General features: G+C 42.7%; 1 protein-coding gene across 4 annotated transcripts in view; it reads right to left on the reverse strand.

Moving 5' to 3' along the window:
- Positions 1 to 20,329, reverse strand: part of PPP6R3 (protein phosphatase 6 regulatory subunit 3) — a 101,821-nt gene that overhangs the window by 45,134 nt on the left and 36,358 nt on the right. For all 4 annotated transcript variants that reach the window (XM_040409546.1, XM_040409548.1, XM_040409547.1 and 1 more), the window contains 10 exons: positions 19,612 to 19,844; positions 17,768 to 17,954; positions 14,001 to 14,138; positions 12,425 to 12,490; positions 11,868 to 11,980; positions 10,671 to 10,784; positions 10,181 to 10,310; positions 9,892 to 10,044; positions 9,381 to 9,527; positions 9,233 to 9,297 (listed from right to left, as the gene is read on the reverse strand). In XM_040409546.1, the coding sequence (XP_040265480.1) occupies positions 9,233 to 9,297; positions 9,381 to 9,527; positions 9,892 to 10,044; positions 10,181 to 10,310; positions 10,671 to 10,784; positions 11,868 to 11,980; positions 12,425 to 12,490; positions 14,001 to 14,138; positions 17,768 to 17,954; positions 19,612 to 19,838 (1,340 nt within the window). In that variant the 5' untranslated portion in view covers positions 19,839 to 19,844. The remainder of the gene's footprint in view (positions 1 to 9,232; positions 9,298 to 9,380; positions 9,528 to 9,891; positions 10,045 to 10,180; positions 10,311 to 10,670; positions 10,785 to 11,867; positions 11,981 to 12,424; positions 12,491 to 14,000; positions 14,139 to 17,767; positions 17,955 to 19,611; positions 19,845 to 20,329) is intronic.

A 20,329-nucleotide genomic window follows, 5' to 3' on the forward strand; every position in this document is an offset into this window, starting at 1 on the left:
CTTTATGTACATAGACGCATCTTTCTCCATCTATCCTGTATTAGGGCTGTGAAGTCAGTAAAAATAAAAAAGGTACTAATGTTCATAGCGATAGCTCCTGCCCACGCTGCGGAGGAGATTGCTGCATGTAATATAGCAGCTGTGTCCACTGCTATCGAGCAGGCAATTGCCGGGAGGGAACGCTTCCCTCCCGATAATAGTCTGCCACATTGGGTTGTGTAATCCAGGGCTGTGGAATCGGAGATGGCTTTGTTACAGTGTGGAAATAGAGCACAAATTGCCTTACAGACTCCACAGTCCTGACCCATATTGCAAAAATGGTTTGTTTTTGCATATAAAAGATAGATCATCATCAAGCTTTCATTTTTCTGTTGCCATTGTAAGATTTAGTTTGACAGTTAAAGGGAACCTGTCAACTCTATGCTGACCCCACCGAGGGCAGTATAAAATGGTGACATAGATGCTGATCTCAGCGGTGTGTCACTCATCAGCTAAACGTAAGTGGTTGCCGAGAACCAGCATCATAATCACTGCAGCCCAGACCTGGAGAAGAGTCCGATCTACCTGAGAAGAGTCCTGGTTATTCCTAATCTCCTGCTCTCTCACCCATCTGCTGATGGTTGGCAGTTCTCTCCTAGGGAGAAAACTAGGTAGAAGACTAAGTCATCAGCAGGTGGACAGGGAGAGCAGGAATTCATGAATAACCAGGACTCCTCAGGTGGCCAGGACTCTCTTCCAGGCCCAGTCTGCAATGATTGTGATGTTGGTTTGTTTTCGGCAATCACTTCCTTTTAACTTTTAAATGACAGACCGCTGAAATCAACTCTCCTGTCTCTACGTTATGCTGCCGTTAGTATGGACAGCATAAAGTTGATGACAGGTTCCCTTTAAGTTAATGCCGCCCCCTAGTGGTAAATTACTGAACAGGCAAAAATAAACATTTACAGCATTTGAGGGAAGTTTCACACAGCATTTTGACACATTTTCAGGGGCATATTTCATAACTTTTGCATTTTTTTTCGTTCAAAATTTTCGTTTTTGGCATCAGTGGCCTTTTTATAAATATGCAGCATGCTAGCATAAAAAAAAGCCTAGGGAGAAAAAAAAAAACACCAGAAAAAAAATAAAGTGTCAAAGTAAATAATATCAAAGCTGCAAGGAGTTTGGCCTTGGTGTATTACAGTCACACCTTCAGGCCTCATGCACATGGCTGACTGGCCATGCCCGTATTGTGGGCACTAGCCGTGTGCTCACCGTATTATGGATGCAGACCCAATCTGGAAGGTGCAGAACGGAGGCACGGAACCACTATGGAGTGTTCCGTGGGGTTTCTCTTCATGCTTCCAAACTGCTCTGCGCAGTGCCAGTATAGTGTTCCTTCCCTGTGCTGGCATCAGCCTCAGGGAAGGAACTGCGCATCGCGAGATTACAGCAATCTGTGACGACAGGAGGAGATTCGGAGGACGTAGGCGGTGCTGGGCTCCTTCAGAGGGGCATGGCTGGGCACCAGGAAGGTTCATACAGTCCTTGGGCTCCTTACCACGCTCATTTACATGGATCTAAAATAATTTTTTAAACACAATAAAAAGCACACAGCCCTATAGGACCGGTATATTGCGGACAGGCTAGAGGCGATCTAGCCGTGTATGTCCGCATCTCTGTAACCTAAAACGAGGTGACAGAATCCCTTTAAAGGACCAGGCCATTTTTTGCATATCTGACATGTGTCTTTATGTGGTGATAAAACTTTAACACCTTTACTTATCCAGGCCATTCTGAGATTGTTTTCTCGTCACATATTGTACTTCATGATGGTGGTAAACTTGAGTCAAAATATTATATTTTTATTAAAAACAAATTTACCAAAAATTTGCAATTTTCAAAATTTCAATTTCCTCTGCTTTTAAAACAGATGGCGATTCCTCCTAAAATAGTTATTACTTTATATTCCCCATATGACTACTTCATGTTTGGATCATTTTGTAAATAACATTTTTTTTGGGGACGTTAGGAGGCTTAGAAGTTTAGAAGCAAATCTTAAAGAAAATTTCCAAAACCCAAATGTTAAAGGGATTCTGTCACCAGGATTAACGATATGTAGATATTTATATGTGCCCATTAGTCTTCATGCAGTGTTTACAATGATCCCTCTGTTTATTCTCTGTGTGCCTTATATTCTTATAAAAAGTGATCTTATTCATATGTCAATCACCTCTGTCAGGAGCCCAAGGGGTTGTCCCACGATCTCCTGGAGCCCAGCACCGCCTACTAAATTTATTCACTGCACTATCCTGACGTCATGTTATCTCTGCTCCGTAGTCTCGCGCAGGCGCAGTGGACACTAGTCTGCGCCCGTGCGGACTACTGGCACCGGCTTCAACTTGTCCACTGCGCATGCGCCGGCTCCCTGTGCACCCCGATCGGACAATACTTTCTCTCTGCGCAAGTCGGTCAAAATTGTCAAAGGAGCGATTGCTGCCAGAAGATTCCTCCGCCTACGACCGACTTGCGCAGAGAGTCTTTTCCAGTCTGATCAGGGTGCGCAGGGAGCCGGCGCATGCGCAGTGGGCAAGTTGAAGCCGAGGCTTACATAATAGAAACCACCCAAAAATGACCCCATTCTATAAACTACACCCCTCAAGGTATTCAAAACGGATTTTACAAACTTTGTTAACCCTTTAGGTGTTCCACAAGAATTAATGGAAAATAGAGATACATTTTCAAAATTTCACTTTTTTGGCAGATTTTCCATTTTAATAATTTTTTTCCAGTTACAAAGCAAGGGTTAACAGCCAAAACAAACGCAATATTTATTACCCCGATTCTGTAGTTTACAGAAACACCCCATATGTGGTCGTAAACCGCTGTACGGGCGCACGGCAGGGCGCAGAAGGAAAGGAATGCCATACGGTTTTTGGAAGGCAGATTTAACTGGGATAATTTTAAGTTGACATGTCACATGAGTAGAAACTAACAAAAAAGTGACCCCAGTTTGGAAACTACGGGATAAGGTGGCAGTTTTAGGGTACATATGATTTTTGGTTGCTCTATATTACACTTTTTGTGAGGTAAGGTAACAAAAAATAGCTGTTTTGGCACAGTTTGTATTTTTAGCTTTTTACAATGTTCATCTGATCGGTTAGATCACAGGGAATTTTTATAGAGCAGGTTGTTAGGGACATGACAATACCGAATATGACTTTCTGGTTGTTTGTCATAACGTCACTGAAAGTCGGGTGCAGTCCAGGAGGTACTTCCAGTCTGTGGAACAAGCGCTAAGAGGGCGGAGCTAAATTTGTCACGTAGGATCAAGGCGGATGTCGCCCGCTGATCTGAGGTCTGCAGGTAAGAGTATTTAAAGGGGTCCGAGGTAAAGTGGCCAAACATGTCTGAACTTGGTGCAGTCCAAATGGAGACATCCCAGGGGCCGAATATTGTAAGTTACTGAAAGTCTCTTGGGGAAATGGTGTATATTTTTACTTATGCTAACCCCCTAGTACCTCTGTCTTCCTTTCTTCCTGTATGCATGTAGAGTGACGAAGAGGGGGCTCAGCGAGCTAAACCTAGTCCAAAAACTAAGAAATGTGTTATATGTTCAGTAAAATTACCTGATTCATATACTAAATAAACTCCGCAAAAAATGTACTACAAATATGGCAAAGGATCTGGTTCCTTCTATTAGAGAGGAAATTAAGGGACGTAATCAAGGAAGAGATGCGAGCAGCACTTTCTAAAAATCCTATGCCTACCCCTAGTACATCTGCGTCAAAACATAGGGAACCTAAATTAGGTTACTCCAGTTCATGGTCCTCAGAGTCAGAACAAGACTCAGGTTCAGAGGGCCTTGTCGTCTCTGATTGAAAATTTAAGTTCTCTTCTCTGATACAAAAGGAGTTAGGCCACTTTCACACTCACGTTTGGTGGTTTGACTAGAACAAAGAAAAAAAAAAAAAAAGTTTTTCCAGTCCACAAAAATTATAAATTTATAAAAAGGGAATGGAAGACTTCGGACAGGAAGTTATTCCAAAACCGATGAGGCGTCACCTTCCATTTAGTGATGAAGACTAGGCATTGTTTACATCCTGTCCTAAAGTAGATGTATCCCTATCAAAATTAGTCAAGGGGACAAATGCCCTTCCATCTGAGGACATGGGGTCCCTAAAAGACCCCCATGAAGAAGAAAGCAGATTCAAGTCTGAAGACGACCTGGGAGGCCGCCGCTGTTTTACTCAAACAAATCTAGCCGCTACATCAGTTTCTAGATCCCTAAAAAGATGGTTATCACAGTCAGAATCTCTTCTAAGAGAATGGGCTACTTATGACTCCCTAAAAAGACTCCTTTACCCCCTTATTAAAAGCGGTGCACTTCTTGTCCGATTCCACAGCAGAATCAGTCAGAATAGCAGCAAGAACCTCGGGACTAGCGGTAGTGGCCAGAAGGGCGCTTTTGGTTAAAATCTTGGTTTGCCCTTTCATGGGAATTTGATGTCTGGCCAGGATTTAAAAAGCATCTTAGAGAAGGTTTCGTACTAAAAAAAAAAAAAAAAAAATCATTTCCTAGGGATACAAATAAAAGAAAATTTCCCTTTTTCGGAAGGTCAAAAAAAAGGTAGATCCTTCCAGGCCAAAAAATCTAATAGAGAAGGCCAGTGGTCCAGAGGAAAAAATAAATAAAGACCGGAAACAAAGGCTTCTTGTTTAATAAAAAAAATAAAAATGCAGAACCTTCCAAGCAATGACAGCATGCTTCAGGTGGGAGGGAGATTAAAGTTTTTCAAGAATTGGAAGAGATTACCGTAAATCCTTGGGTTCTAAATATTGTATCAAAGGGTTACGATATTTCCTTTAGTCTTCCTCCTCCCATAAATGTTTTTAGAGTAACCCCAATTTCAAAGATCGGCGGTTTTACAAGGAAAATTGGAAGAAGGGATTCAGAATCTGTTGGCTCAAAAGGCTATTGTCTCGGTTTATCTTAAAACAAAAAAAAAGGGGTCATTACTCAGGGTTTTTTTTTGTAAAGAAAACTGATGGGGATACCATCTGATAATAAACTTAAAGAGCCTGAGCAGATTCAAAATGGAAACCATAAGATCCATCATAAATCTATTAAAAGAAAGAGAATTCTTCGCATCAATAGACTTAAAAGATGCGTATTACCATATTCCGGTATGCAAAAATCTCAGAAATTCCTCCGCATAGCAGTCTTTCCGGGAAAGGAACTACGTCATTTCCAGTTTCAAGTACTCCACTTTGGTAAACACCCTTGGAGCGGAGGTGATCCCAAAGTAATGCTAGAGGTAGTCTCTCACTTAAGGAGGGACGTAACATTTTTAGGGGTCCGTCTAGACTCAACTCTTCAGGAGACTTTTCTTCCAACCCAGAAAGTCATCAGGATAAGCGAAAGTCAAAAAATTTCAAAGTCAGTCAGTATGCACAATCAGAGAGGCTATGAAGCTATTAGGCTCTTTAACCTCATGCATCCCAGCAGTTAGATGGGCCCAGTTCCACACTCAAATTCTCCAGTAATGGTTACTAGGGTGTTGGAACAGAAGTCAGGACTCATTAGAGGAGACAATTAAAATTCCCTTACGAGTAAATCAGTCCTTACAGTGGTGGAAAAATCCAGACCATCTGATGAGGTGGTTTCTTGGAAAACCGAACATCTGCAAGTTATTACCACAGATTAGAGCCTTTGGGGATGGGGAGAGGATTGCTCTCATCCCTCTTTCCAAGGACAATGGTCCAAGGATCAGAGATCTCTCTTCAAAATCAGCGGGGATTGTCTGCAGTCTGGGAAGCTATAAAGGCATTGTCCCATTACATCGAAGGGAAAGACATTCAAGTAAGGACGGACAACATGACCTAAACCATCAAGGGGGAACAAGAAGTATAGGTCTGTGTATTAACAGAAAAAATATTTTTCTGGGCAGAAGTTCACTCAAGATCCCTATCGGCAGTACACCTTAAGGGATCCCTAAATACAAAAGGCAGACTTCTTAAGCAGAAATTCACTGAGGTCAACAGAATGGAGCCTAGAAAAGGAAGTTTTTCTCCAGATTACAGGATTATGGGCTACTCCCCTGGTGAATCTGTTTGCCTCAACAAAACAAAAAAAAAAAAAATTCCCCTAAACCCCTTCGATGGGAACATAGGAGTAGATGTGCGGTCACAAAAGTTGGACTTTCAGCTGACATACGCCTTTCCTCCTCTTCATTTAGTTCCCAGGGTGCTAAAAAATATCCGCCTAGACAAGGCCCATGTGATTTTAATAGCCCCCCTGTGGCCAGAAAAGCCCTGGTTCCCTCTTCTGAAGCTCCTGTCAATTCAGAGCCCATGAATTTTTCCCTGGAGACAAGATCTGTTGTCACAGGGTCCAGTCTATCACCCCGAAGCAGAAAGGTTACATCTAGCAGCTTGGAACCTGAGAGGGTAACATTGAGGTCAAAGGGCTTAGCGGACACCATAATTATCATCATGGCGGCTAGCAGAAAAGTAGTTACTTCCAAGATTTATTCTAAGATCTGGAGAAGGTTCTGTAGTTTGTGTATTCAATCGGGGAACTCTTCTCAGATTTTCCATCCAGCCAATTTTGGGATTCTTACAAACCGGTTTTGAGGAAGGGTTGCATCCAAATACCTTAAGAGTACATATATCAGCATTAAGTTCGGTGTTTGATGAAAATATTGCGGACCACCCATGTTTTTTTTAAAAGGGGCAGATAGATTAAGACCCTTCTTAAGACCTACAGTGCCTCCCTGGGATCTTAATTTAGTTCTATTAGGTCTGACAAATCCCCCCTTTGAACACCTTTCAGAAGCCTCACTGAAGTATGTTTCTTTGAAAACCCTATTTTTAGTAGCAATTACCTCGGCACGTAGAGCAAGCGAGAGCCAAGCACTATTTTGCATAGTTTACACGGACAGGGTTGTTTTTAGATTGGATAATTCTTTCCTTCCTAAAGTCGTGTCTAATTTCCACAGACAGGAGGAAATTATTATTCCATCTTTTTGTTCAGATCCAAAATCAGAAGGGGAAGAGAAGTTTCACAGACTGGATGTGTGTAGGGCTATCTTGTTCTACCTAGAGACCACAAATCTCTTCAGAAAAACAGATTACTTGTTTGTACAATTCAGTGGGGCACATAAAGGTCATAAGGACACAAAGAATTTCTTGTCCAGATGGATAAAAATGTCCATATTGGAATCCTATAGGTCCTTAGGGGCATCTCCACCCAAGTCTTTGATAGCCCACTCTACAAGATCTGTAGCAACATCCTCGGCTGAAAGAGCAAGCGCTTCGTTACAGCAGATCTGTAGGGCAGCGACGTGGTCAAGCCCTCACACGTTTACTAAACATTACAGGGTAGATACTAGGGCTAGTCAGGAGCTTTCCTTTGGTAGGAAGGTATTGCAGGCCATAGTCCCTCCCTAAATAGGAGTATGCCGTCATGGAGGATGAAAGAGAAAAACCATATTACTTACCGGTAATTTCCTAAATAAATATATAGGTATGGGATTGTATATAGGTGAAGGTATGTGTTGGTATGAATGAAGGGGGGGGGGGGGGGGGACGACTCTAGGCCAGTGATGGCGAACCTATGGCACGCGTGCCAGAGGCGGCACTCAGAGCCCTCTGTGGGCACCCGCACCCTGGAGAAAGTCTATGGTGTACCAATATGCCTTAGACTTTTCCTGCCATTCATGTGCAGGACATGTGCACAGGCAGCACATTGAATGTAGGCAGGTTATTATAGCTAAATGATAAAGTACATGGAAGATATATGATAATGGTGTTCAGGTTAAATTGCCGTGTTGGCACTTTGCGATAAATAAGTGGGTTTTGGGTTGCAGTTTGGGCACTCGGTCTCTAAGAGGTTCACCATCACTGCTCTAGGCAGTCTGTTCAGACACTGAGGAGGAGTCGGAGGGTCAAATTTATACTTCCTGTCTCTACCTGGTTGGAGGCAGGTCATCTCTCATGGCATGCAGTCATGGAGGATTCATGAAAAGGAAATTACCGGTAAGTAATATGGTTTTGATTTTATTTTTTCTACGGCGTTCAGTTGAGGAGGTGGATCATGTGATATTTTTATAGAGCTGGTTGTTACGGACACGGCAATACCCAATATGTCAGTTTTGGGATTTTTTTATTATTATTTTTTTACTTGAAAATTATGAAAAACACTATTTTACTTTTTATTTTTGTCCCACTTTGGGACTTCAACTTCTGGGGTCTGATCCCCTCTGCAATGTATTACAATACAACCTGTATTGTAATGCATTGGCGGTCAGCTTTTATGCTGACAGCCTGCCTGTGAGACCGAGCCAAAGGGCTGGATCTCACAGGCTTCCGTAGGAGGTAAGCCCTGATGCCTATGGAAGGCATCGGGCTTGCCTTTTCTGCCATCGGGTCCCCACCACTGCAGCAGGCGGAGGGCAACCGTACCCTCTGCATGCTGAGGAGCTGTGACAGCAGCATTAGTGTCTTCACCGATGCCGGCGTATGCAGCAGGGACCCAGCTATCCGTGACTGCCAGTTCCGTGACGCTGATCGAGCGGGTGCAGCTCCTGCACCCGCCTAATCAGCCCGCCGTACATGTATGTTTCTGGTCCTTAGGGAGTTAAAGGGGTTGACCATTTATTTTTATTTTTTTAACTGCATCCCAGAGAAATCCATACTCACCGGGTTGTTAGTAACTACCTGCAGCCCTATACTGGTCTTCCAGTCTCAGGCCTGTAAACTTCCAGTTGGATAGGGTCATGTGCACCGATTCAGCCAATTAATGGCCAATGACAGACACGTTACCATTGGCTGAAGCAGCACAGAACAGGGACTAGAAGACCAGTGAAGAAAGGCAGGGAACTGGAACAAAGCTGTGCAGAGAAGAGGAGTATGGATTTTCCCAAAGGTGTTCATGGATGGGGTGCAACTTAAAAAAACAAAACCCTGGAATCATTCTTCTAGTGCTTCATACTATATGATATTTACACTATACACAAGCTGAGCCATGCTCCATACACATCGGGTGCCAGCTGTACAATACAGTCGACACTCTCCGCCAGTGTCTGGCAGAAAAATAACAGGGGTCTGATGTTTCTATGCCAGCCTTGGGCACTGAAGGCCCCCAGGCCTGACACAACAAACTTCCTGCTAAGCCCCGAAGGACTGAATAGGCAGTGCAGAGAATTTCCAAAGGCTGTAATAGCGCACTTTCTATAATTAAAGTACTTACTGTCTCTTTTCATTCAAGGCCCATGCTTCAAGTATTCTGTCTATTAAGTGGCATTTCAAAAAGAGCTGGAGGAGAATTGGAAGACAAATGAGAATATTGTGTGGAAGCAGAAGGGACAAATAGTACAAAAGCCTGAACTGGGACATACATGTTTTAATAAGATGTGGTCTCCTGCAGCATTCTGCTCACTAAGCGTGCCGTCTATATTCTCACAAGGACTAGCAAGTATCAAAGCAATGCAGATTTCCACTTGCGTGTGAAGAAAATTGTTCCATGTGTATTTAAAAAACATATCCTATCAAGAAAAGAAAATATAAAATAATGTTAATGCATAATAGAGGAAAAACACCGAAGAATTACAAGTAGCTGTTCTAACACCAGAAAAGCATTGAATAAATCAGGGAATCAGCTCAGCGAGTTCAGCCAGTAACTGTAAAACAAACTATTGTGGAATGGGGTCCTTTGATTGTACCCACTTTTTTAAAGACATAATGTACACTGAAAGCAGAATGTTGCTCTCAGCCAGGGCATAATGAAGTAGCTGACATGTGCCCTTTAAAAGGGGGTTTTACTGCACTTCCAAGAACCTAAAAAGTTATGGTGCAACTGATTTAACCTTTGGTATAATTACCAAAAAAAAATGAATAAATACTACTTACCAAAATAACTCCTATAGTGTTCAATTCAATTATCTCCATATTAATGCTGCGCGTGTTAGTCTGTAGTAGACTGGCTATTAGTCTGATCACATGTAACCGAGTATTTCCTACAGGTGGATCTAATACTCCCCATGTTGTCTTCATGACATCTGTCTATAAAAATTAGATGGAAAAAAAATGCAAGAAAAAAAAAAAAAAGATAAACGTGAGGTCATAAAAGGAATAAGAACAGAGATGTACAAATAAAAAAAAAATGTTTGTTTGACAAAAAAAAAAAAAAAAAAGTTACTTTTGGAGGGTCCAGGAGGAGCTGGTGAAAGGACGGAAGCTTTTCCTGAATGGTAGTCAAAACTGTTCTGTTAACTGAAAAGGCAGAATGGTTGAGACCTGGAGGGCAGAGGTCTATGTGCCCTTCAAATCTGAAACAAAGAAGGGAATTTATCTTAATACATATATATATTTATATATAGACTGACGCAACCCAACGTTTCCTTTGTTTAATAAAGTTACAAGCAACCAAGTAAAACAGATAAAAAGTTCCAAAAGTTAGACTGTGATAGCCACACAGTTTGAAGTTACCAATGAGTCTCAGTAATACTGCGACTTTACTGTCACCATCGAGTGCCCCTCCATGAAAACAATCCTTTAGATTTTAATGGTGTCCATCAGGATTCTTCATTAAGGTTTTCTCATGCAGACCCACAACAGGCAGACATTTAACAACGTAGACAGCAAACATACAGAATTGCTTTTCAGACCAATTAAACTTTCCAACTTACGCTGGCCGTCTAGTTTCTAGCAGAGTGAGCAGTATTTGGATTGCACTGACGATCGCAGAGTCATTCTTCTCTTTTACAAATATATTTGACAAAAGCTGTTCTAAAATTTCTTGTCTAGAAACAGATAAACATGTTAACGGCATGTAAAACCACATAGGCATACAACGATCCTAAAACTGTTCATCAGAAGTAACTTATTCCTTTAAACGGGTTCTGAAGGGGGCCTGATCTGAGGCCGATGGATGGGGTTTGTGATCTAAATCTAATTGAGCCCTTGGAGTCTGATGAAGAATGGGGGGCTGATCTGAGGTGTGACGGAAGAAAAGCAGACAACCAGAATAAGGTCAGAGATCAAACTGATTGAACAGATGGAAAACAGTCTGTTTAAGGGTACTTTCCCACCAGCGGCAGGACAGAACCGACAGGCTGTTCACTGTCGGATCAGTCCTGCCGCCGCTCCGTCCCCATTGACTAAGTGGGACGTGGGCGGAGCTCCGGTGCAGCACGGCAGTTCGCGGTGAGAGGCCGCCGAACTAAAAAGTCGGACGTGCAGTACTTTTAGTCCGGCAGCCTTTCGCCAAGCACTGCCAGGCTGCGCTGGAGCTCCGCCCCCATCCCCATTATAGTAAATGGGGACGGAGAGGTGACACGGCGAAATAGCGGCAGAACAGATCAGTCCTGTCGGATCAGTCCTGCTGCTAGTGTGAAAATAGCCTTAAGCAGACAGAACACAAGCTTAACATTGCTTGTCTAAATGAGCCTATACACTATTGATTGACACTATACATGCAATGTATCTAGGATGTTATTTTGAAATAATTCCACATAGCTAAATGAGTTTACCACAAACAATACTTCTTGCATAATTTAGAAATCTTTAAGGCCCCTTTCAGATGAGTGAGTTCCATGCATAGGACTCACACCGTGTGTCAGCCAGAGAACCCGTCCTGACCTCCCAGCACTGACGGAGGTCGCATACCATTATATTGATTTATGATGCTATGTAACCCTTACAGTTTTGGAATGTATTGGATAACACTGACATAATTCCAATACTGTAAGGGTTACATAGCATCTTAACTCAATATAATGCTATGTGACCCCCGTCAGTGCTGGGAGGTCAGGACCGGAGCTGCGAGTCCAAGGTGGGGAACTCGCTTGTCTGAAAAGGGCCTTAATGTTAGTTAAATTGCATACTTTTCTAGTGTAGCCAGAAGGGGGTCTGGTTCTGGGCTGTTCTGGACTTGTAACATCTGATCTCTGCTGAGACGTATAATTTCACAAAGAGATTGCGATGCATTTGAATGCCTCTGTAAGACAAGAAAAATTTAAAGACTATGCACAGATCTAGAAACCAAGGAATTTAAACTCTACTCCCTATTTCAGCAATGAGAAAATGGTGCTGAGCTAGGGAGTGGAGTCACGAGAAAATGCTAAATTTCTGCAAGTTTGTTTTCCTGCCTGATGGATTTTCTGTAGGCTCCTGAAACCTTATCACTTCTACAGGCAGTGTTCCTTTAAAAAGGAAGTCTGTCAGCAAAATCATGCCCACGTGAAACAGTTTAAAAATGTAGATGGATTATATATTGAAACCAACCCTTCCCTGTGATAAAAGTAAAAACAAAAAAATTTGCACTGCTGAATCCCATGCATGTACTAAAATATAAAAAGGTACTTATCCTGTATGGTGAACACTGACAAGAAAAAAATTAATAAATAAAAATCTAAATTGCCAATTCGCTGGTTTTACTTACATCCTCATCCTGAGTGGGGTGAACTAACTCTACAAGTCTCTGAATTATCTTCTCTTCATTTAGCCACTGCAGAATAAAAATTAAAAAAATACAATAAAAAGTGAATGTTTTAAAATCAAAGCAGCAAATACAGAACAGAACGATCAAATACACCAATACTTATACAAAGACTGCACTCCATCAGTCCCATAGATGTGAATGAAGGGGTGGACGCAACATGCACACTACCTCTCCATTCAGGGACAGGACTTGAGGATCCGAGCAGACACACACACACACACACATAAATTACTGCAAAAGGTGCACCACAATGATATGCAACTGACAACACATGCTAATCCCTCAGGCTGATGTTAAAAAATGAGACTTTCGCCAACGGATCACATGTGGAGGAATTGCTCCCCCGGTTATAAACACGCCACAGTGTTGGGGTTTTTGAGCATTTCCTCCCATTTAGGCCACTTTATTTTTGCGATTTTTCTTTATATGTATGGAATGTCCCATTGCGTACCGCTGTTAGCCTGTGTCACATGGCCTGTTGAAGGTGGGGCTTAAAGCCTTATCTCTCCCACTACCTGAGTGATCTCACTATGGAGGTAGGTGGGAGCTTGGCTACGAGTTGAATCTTAGCAACTCTCAGACCGTGTTCACACACCATAGGCAGTCTAGTGGTAGGACCCATGCCACACAGATACCTTGACGGTGGTGCAAAGGGGCTCAGATGTTATACAGTTACATAGTTAATACGTTTGAAAAAAGACAAGTCCATCAAGTTCAACCAAGGGATAGGTGGGGACGCGAATCCCAGAAGGAAGCGAGACTCAAGAATTACACGTTTTCATCAGCATTAATGTTGTTTACTTTTAAGAATTCATGTAAACCCTTTTTGAAACTGTCCACTGTTCCTGCTGTGACCACGTCCTGAGGAAGTCTATTCCACAGATTCACCGTTCTTACAGTAAAGAAGCTTTGACGCTTCTGGAGACTGAACTTTTTCTTCTCCAGTCGGAGGCAGTGCCCCCTTTTCTTTTGAGCACATTTTACATGTAACAGCTTTTCACCTTATTTTTTGTATAGCCCATTTAAATACTTATATAGGTTAATCATGTCCCCCCTTAGACGTCTCTTCAAGACTAAATTCAATTTTTAATCTTTCTTCATAACTAAGAGCCTCCATGCCCCTTATCAGTTTAGTCGCTCTCCTCTGTACATTTTCCAGCTGCAGAGCGTCCTTTCTATGTACTGGTGCCCAGAACTGGACTGTGTATTCCAGATGAGGCCGCACCAACGCTTTGTAAAGTGGTAATATCACATCCCTGCCCCGCGAGGCCATGCCTCGTTTAATGCATGACAGTATCCTGGAGGCTTTAGAAGCAGCTGATTGACATTGTGTGCTGTTATTTAATCTACCATCCACAAGGACACCCAAATCCTTCTCCATAAGTGACTCTCCCAGTGTTACATCACCTAGGACATATGAAGCACAGAGATTATTACTATGGGCACCGATTCCCTTTAATAAACACACTGAAGTCGGACAACCCCTTTACATTACAAGAAAGAGGTAAAGACTTACATTTAAGACGTCTTGCCTTAGTTGGGGTGGCTCAATGCACGTGAGAAGTCTTAGCAGCAAATCCATAATAGCAGAGGTTCCTATATGTTTTATGATCAAGTCAACAAAATCATCTTTTTTCTTTAAAAAGGCTACAATCTGAAAAAAAAAAAAAAAAAAACACACACGACTTTACACAGGTGCCAAGGAGTGTCCTAGAGCTAATCTCCCCCCCCCAATATCAAAGTGTTACACCGAATCCTACAATTCAAGGGGTAGTCTGGAAACAAGAAGTTATCCCCTATGCTAGAGCACAGGTCAAGGTTCATCCTCTAGGGCAGCGGTCCCCAACCGCTGGGCTGCGGCCCAAGACCGGGCCCTGGGAGATATGTTGCCGGGCCGCAGAGGAGAGGGGAGCGCAGACGCCAGGCGCATGCGCGCCCGACGCGTACATGTTGCCAACATTAGTGGAGACTGAGGGAGGGAATCCCTCCCTCCCATGACGCGGCCGCTGCAGAGCCCAATACAATGAGCGGGCTCTGAGGCGCCGCACCACTGCCACCAATGAATGTGTCTAATATTAAAAGTAGGAGGAGGGACAGGGGAGGGTTTACCGCTGCACCGTCTCAGCTAGTGTGCTCGGCAAACGGCAGCAGCGGCAGCCTCCTCCTCCTGACTGTTCTCAGACCAGTCCCAGCAGCCATTAGTGATCTGGAAAGCGCAGGTACCCACACACTGTCCCACAGATGGGGTCACCTATTATTAATCTGATGTACATGGTGCTATTACATTAGTACCCCCATGTACCTCAGATTAAAAGTGGCCCCCAAGCACAAATAATGGGCAACATTGGGTTAACCATTAATATGAGGTACACATAATGAGGTTTCTTACTATTAATGTGAGGCACATGCAGGTCCAAATTGATAAAACAATGTGCCTCATTAACAGCATGTACCTGATGCCATTAACCCCATGTTGTCCATTATGTTAAGCGGGGTACTTGACGAGGTTGCTATTAATATGTGGCACATGGTTTCATCAATTTAGACTCCATGTGCCCCACATTGATAGCCAGTAACCTTATCATACTGTAGTACCCAACACCAACCCACACATTAACCCCATGCTGCTCAATGTCCATTATGTCAGGAAGTACTCGCCGGTGTTACTATTAATATGAGGCACATGGCTTTATCAATTTAGACCTCTATTTGCTTCACATTAATAGTAAGTGACCCCATCAAGTACCTCCTCACATAATGGGGAATTGATACTTTGCAAAAAGTAAAAATTTTAAAAAAATACTCACACGTTAACCCCATGCAACATGGTTAACGTTTGAGTATTTTTTTTTTCTTCATGGTATCGAATTAGTGTTGCAACACTTTTTTTTGGAGTCACATTTAAATAATAAATGTAATCGTTATATAGTCTTATATATTTTAATATGCACCTTGTGTTTTGTCGTGCGCGTGAATCAGTCTGCGCCGACCAGCACCCCCATAAACCCCGCCCACCCCCTAAGCCCCGCCCCAGAACCCCCCCACCCGGTCCCTGGAAAAATGGTCTTACATGAAACTGGTCCTTGGTGCAAAAAAGGTTGGGGACCACTGCTCTAGGGGTCTGCCAGATATAGCTGCGTGCTGTGCAGTCCCATAGAGATGAAGGGAGCAGAAATGAACATAGCTTGACATCAGCAGCTCCAATTTATCTGAGCGCAGGACGCCCTGCGATAGGCCCACCACCAATCAGTTACTCACACAGGGAATTGGGGATAACTAACTTTTAGCCCCTTCCTCCTGCTAACCATACGGATATTCATAGGCAATCCCTTTTCTTATATATTAAAAAAAAAAAAAAATGAAGCTCCAAAATAACTTTGTCTTTTATAATCCCTGGACTTATTTAGATGACCAACTTCGCTTTACTGTTTTTTACCAATAGACAAGAAGTACGATGTATTCCATAAGCTAGCCGACTTCTTACAGAGATGTGAACTGCATAACTGTAAAATGTCATTTAAAAGTGTTTTAATATGTAGCAGTAAGCCATTACTTCAGGCTGTGATGTGAAGTAGGTCTGCCTATGACTGAACATCTAATACTGGATATAAAAAAAAAAAATATGTACAGAAGGGTGGATACACAAACAGTTTTTAAGCCAGTTTACTGCTGTATTTTATGTCCCTTGGAGGAGTTTCTTTTTTTTTCTTTTGATTTCCAATAAACTTCTCCATAGGAGGGAATAAAATACATTCAGATAAAAAAAAAAAGCAAGTAAAGTACATAATTGAAAAATGCCCCACCCAAAAAAAAAGTCAAATACATATGAATTTCAATTTTTTATAAAAAAAAAATCCAAAAATCAAGAACAACAAGTATGACAGCACCCTTAGGCCTCTTTCACACGGGCGTTGCGGGAAAATGTGCGGGTGCGTTGCGGGAACACGCACGATTTTTCCACGCGAGTGCAAAACATTGTAATGCGTTTTGCACTCGCGTGAGAAAAATCGCGCGTGTTTGGTACGCAAACCCGAACTTCTTCACAGAAGTTCGGGCTTGGGATCGGTGTTCTGTAAATAGTATTTTCCCTTATAACATGGTTATGACGGAAAATAGCATTCTGAATACAGAATGCATAGTAAAACATCGCTGGAGGGGTTAAAAAAAATAAATAAAAAATTTAACTCACCTTAGTCCACTTGTTCGTGGCCCGGCATCTCCTTCTGGCTTCATCTGATCTCTGTGCAGCAACAGGACCTGTGGTGACGTCATTCCGGTCATCACATGATCTTTTAACATGGTGATTCACCATGGTAAAAGATCATGTGACGTACCATGTGATGACCGGAGTGACGTCAAAGGTCCTTGATCCTATAATTAATGCTCACCACAGGTCCTATTCAGTAAAGGGGACAGAAGGAGATGCCGACATCGCGATCAAGTGGATTAAGGTGAGTTAAATGATTTTTTATTTTTTTTAACCCCTCCAGCGCTGTTTTACTTTGCATTCTGTATTCAGAATACTATTATTTTCCCTTATAACCATGTTATAAGGGAAAATAATAATGATCAGGTCCCGATCGTCTCCTAGCAACCGTGCGTGAAAATCGCACCACATCCGCACTTGCTTTCGGATGCTTGCGATTTTCACGCAACCTTATTGACTTCTATGGGGCCTGCGTTGCGTGAAAAATGCAGAATATAGAGCATGCTGCGATTTTCACGCAACGCATAAGTGATGCGTGAAAATCACCGCTCATCTGAACAACCCCATAGAAATGAATGGGTCGGTATTCAGTGCGGGTGCAATGCGTTCACCTCACACATCGCATCCGCGCGGAATACTCGCCCATGTGAAAGGGGCCTTAAGGTTCTGCCATCTGATACAGGAACGGCTGTAACTTCTAAATGGCCTCTGAAAAGATTTGTATGCAAGTCTTAATTAACCCCGCTGATGTGATGCGCCACACTAAGAGGTAATCATTCTGGCACATCTTCAGTAGTTTTGTGCACCAGAAAATGCAGCTGAGCACGGCAGAGCTGGCACAGATTACAGCTGTAATGTGCACCAGTTCCCTGTAAATGTGTCGGACAGAGGAAGGCCCACACATCGCCCATCCCCTCTTTTTGTAAAAGTGGCGAGCATGGCAGAAAAAGGGGATGGCGGTGAGGTAGTTGAAAATTGTATGTCAAAACAGCACTTGCCACTAAATATACGACTTTTGTATGCCACAAAACCGGCACACACTAATGATACATTCCCTCCCCCAATCGTATATATACCTGTTCAGGTTTCCGGCTGATTAAAATGCTTAAAACTTTGCTGAAGAAGCTGGCGAGCAAAGGATTCAACGGTGAATCGTTTAAAAGAAAGCTGTAAAGTCTTTTGAGTAAAGACTCGTCTTCGCCAAGTCTGTCATTTATCTGCGACACATCTGAGGTCAGTAACTCACAAGATAAATTGGGGTACCTATAGGTGGATGAAGACAAACATTAACAGCTTACATAATCAAGCAATATCAGAATCCCCTCTTTTCAGGTACGACTACACGGTTGATGCGGCGGCCAAGGCGCTTTTGCCATGCGCTTTTAAAGACCACAGAGGGAGCCTGCTCATGGTTCGGCTCCATTCAATGGATCTGCATGAAAACCCACAGCAAAAATGACTGCACGGTGCTGCGGTTTCTGCTGTGGGACACACAGAATATTTTGTTGCGGAAAAAATACTCATTGTGAACCTACCCTTAAAGGGAATCTTTCATGTGAAATTTGCGGTACAATCTGTAGGCAGCAAATTACAGAGCACGAGGAGCTGAGCAGAAATATTAGCGGGAAAAGATTCAGCAGAACTTGTAGTTCACAAAGCTAAACTTCTGGTCTTTCAATGCTTAGGAGTCCAGTGGGCAGTCCTACTCAATGACTGATAGAGATACATATAGAGAGCTGGCAGTCACTGAACAGGACCACCCACAGGACTCCAAAGCACAAAGGGCAGTGAAGTATGTTAAATACTGTCCACTCATGTTGGTTGTTATTAGATTTGGCCGTACTGCAAGTTGTGAGCACCATGTTATAGTGCGGTCTCGCACTCATGTGTCTACTATACAAGGCCGATATTCCTCCAAAGTTGATCCCCAGTCAAAACAGAGGGGATTCGGATCCATTTTCTGTCCAATACATGTGCAAAACTGGTCCCCTATATCTCAAGTGGAGACTTCAAATGCATAGTAGCCAGTCATGTAATCTTCACTAGCCAGTTACCAACACTGTGCCATAGTAAAGGGCCACTGCCTGTGTGCAAACACTTCTCTGATCAGTTTCCTCTGACCGTCATGAGTGGCTACTAAAAAAAAAAATATATTAAAAACACCCACACCATTACACAAGGCCCGATTCTGCACCCAAACTACAGCTGCAAACTCCAGGCTGATCGCAGTTTTTAGGAGCCAAAGTAACAGCATCATAGGGGCCTGTAGCTGTAATGTGGCCACATTTGAGCACCCATATTACAGCTGCATGTCCTTCTGATGCCGTTAGTTTGGGTTATAACACCCATAGTCAGACCAGGACGTGTAGCTAAATTACATTACATCATTAGCATGTGCCCATATTATAGCCATCTGGACCAGACACATTGGTACATTTAGATGAGTGCATATAGGCAATGATATGACTGAATTTAGTCATTTAAAGCTGATGAGAAACCAGCATTTTCATGCAAAAATTATTGTGCACAAATTTGTTCGCATGCGATCGTTTACTTGCTTAATCAAGGATCACCGACTATGTAGATATATTAAAGCAATCATTTACATCAACCATGGCTTTTTCATCTGCGAAATATCACATGATGTACCTTTACATAACACAATTCAATGGCGACTAACGATAGTTTATGCAAATGATTAAATTATTTCACAAGGGAAAGAACGTTCTGCACATTCGTTCAGTCGCTACACACATTTACATTACGTGATCATCCAACATGAACCGTTAAGCATTTGAACAGTAACAATTATCTGCTCATCTAAATGCGCCATCACGCGGCTCTGTTCTATCAAAGAGGGGTTATAGTGATAACATTTGGTCTACATAGTTGACTAGTCTAGAAGATCACAAGCTCTTACTTGTAGCGAATTTTCTCATCCATGTCCTGTGGAGGTTCCTCAGTGATGAACGTCACCAGATCTTCCAAACATTCAGATTTTAATAAAAACTCCACAAGTTTACGATTCTGGGCTTTGCATTCTTGCAGAATGTCCTCCTCGTCCATGAGCTCCTTTAGTGTCACCTCATCTCTTTCTAAGAGGGTGTCTATGTGAGATGAAGAATGTAGGTCGAACTTCCAAAACATACTTGGCTGACGAAAAAAAAAAGTTAAATTTCAACACATTAAGTACAAATTCTGTAGTTTTCTTAAGAGACAAACAGGTGATGCAAAACAGAGGTTTTCAGAGAATTCTGATGGCCGAGCCTCAGGAGAGGTCATCAATCAGTGGGGGGTCCAACACCCAGGAGTGCCTGACGATCAGCTGTTTGAAGAGACTGCGGCACTCTGGTGATCGCTGTGGCCTCCTCACAGCTTACCAAGCACAGCGCAGTACATTGTATAGTGGCTGTGCTTGGTATTGCAGCTCAGCCTCATTTACTTGAGTGGGACTGAGCTACACCTAGGCCATCTAGCCAATAAACAATGTCACTGGGGCACAGCAGCTTCTTCAAATAGATGATTCCGGTGGCGGGCGATTTAGTTATGGGGGTGCAGTGTTATCGCTGGGAGTCAGACCCCCATTGATCTGATACATATGACCTATCCTTAGGATAGGTCATCAATAGGGATGAGCG

The sequence above is a fragment of the Bufo bufo genome, chromosome 10 (assembly GCF_905171765.1).
Source record: "Bufo bufo chromosome 10, aBufBuf1.1, whole genome shotgun sequence".
Taxonomy (NCBI): domain Eukaryota; kingdom Metazoa; phylum Chordata; class Amphibia; order Anura; family Bufonidae; genus Bufo; species Bufo bufo.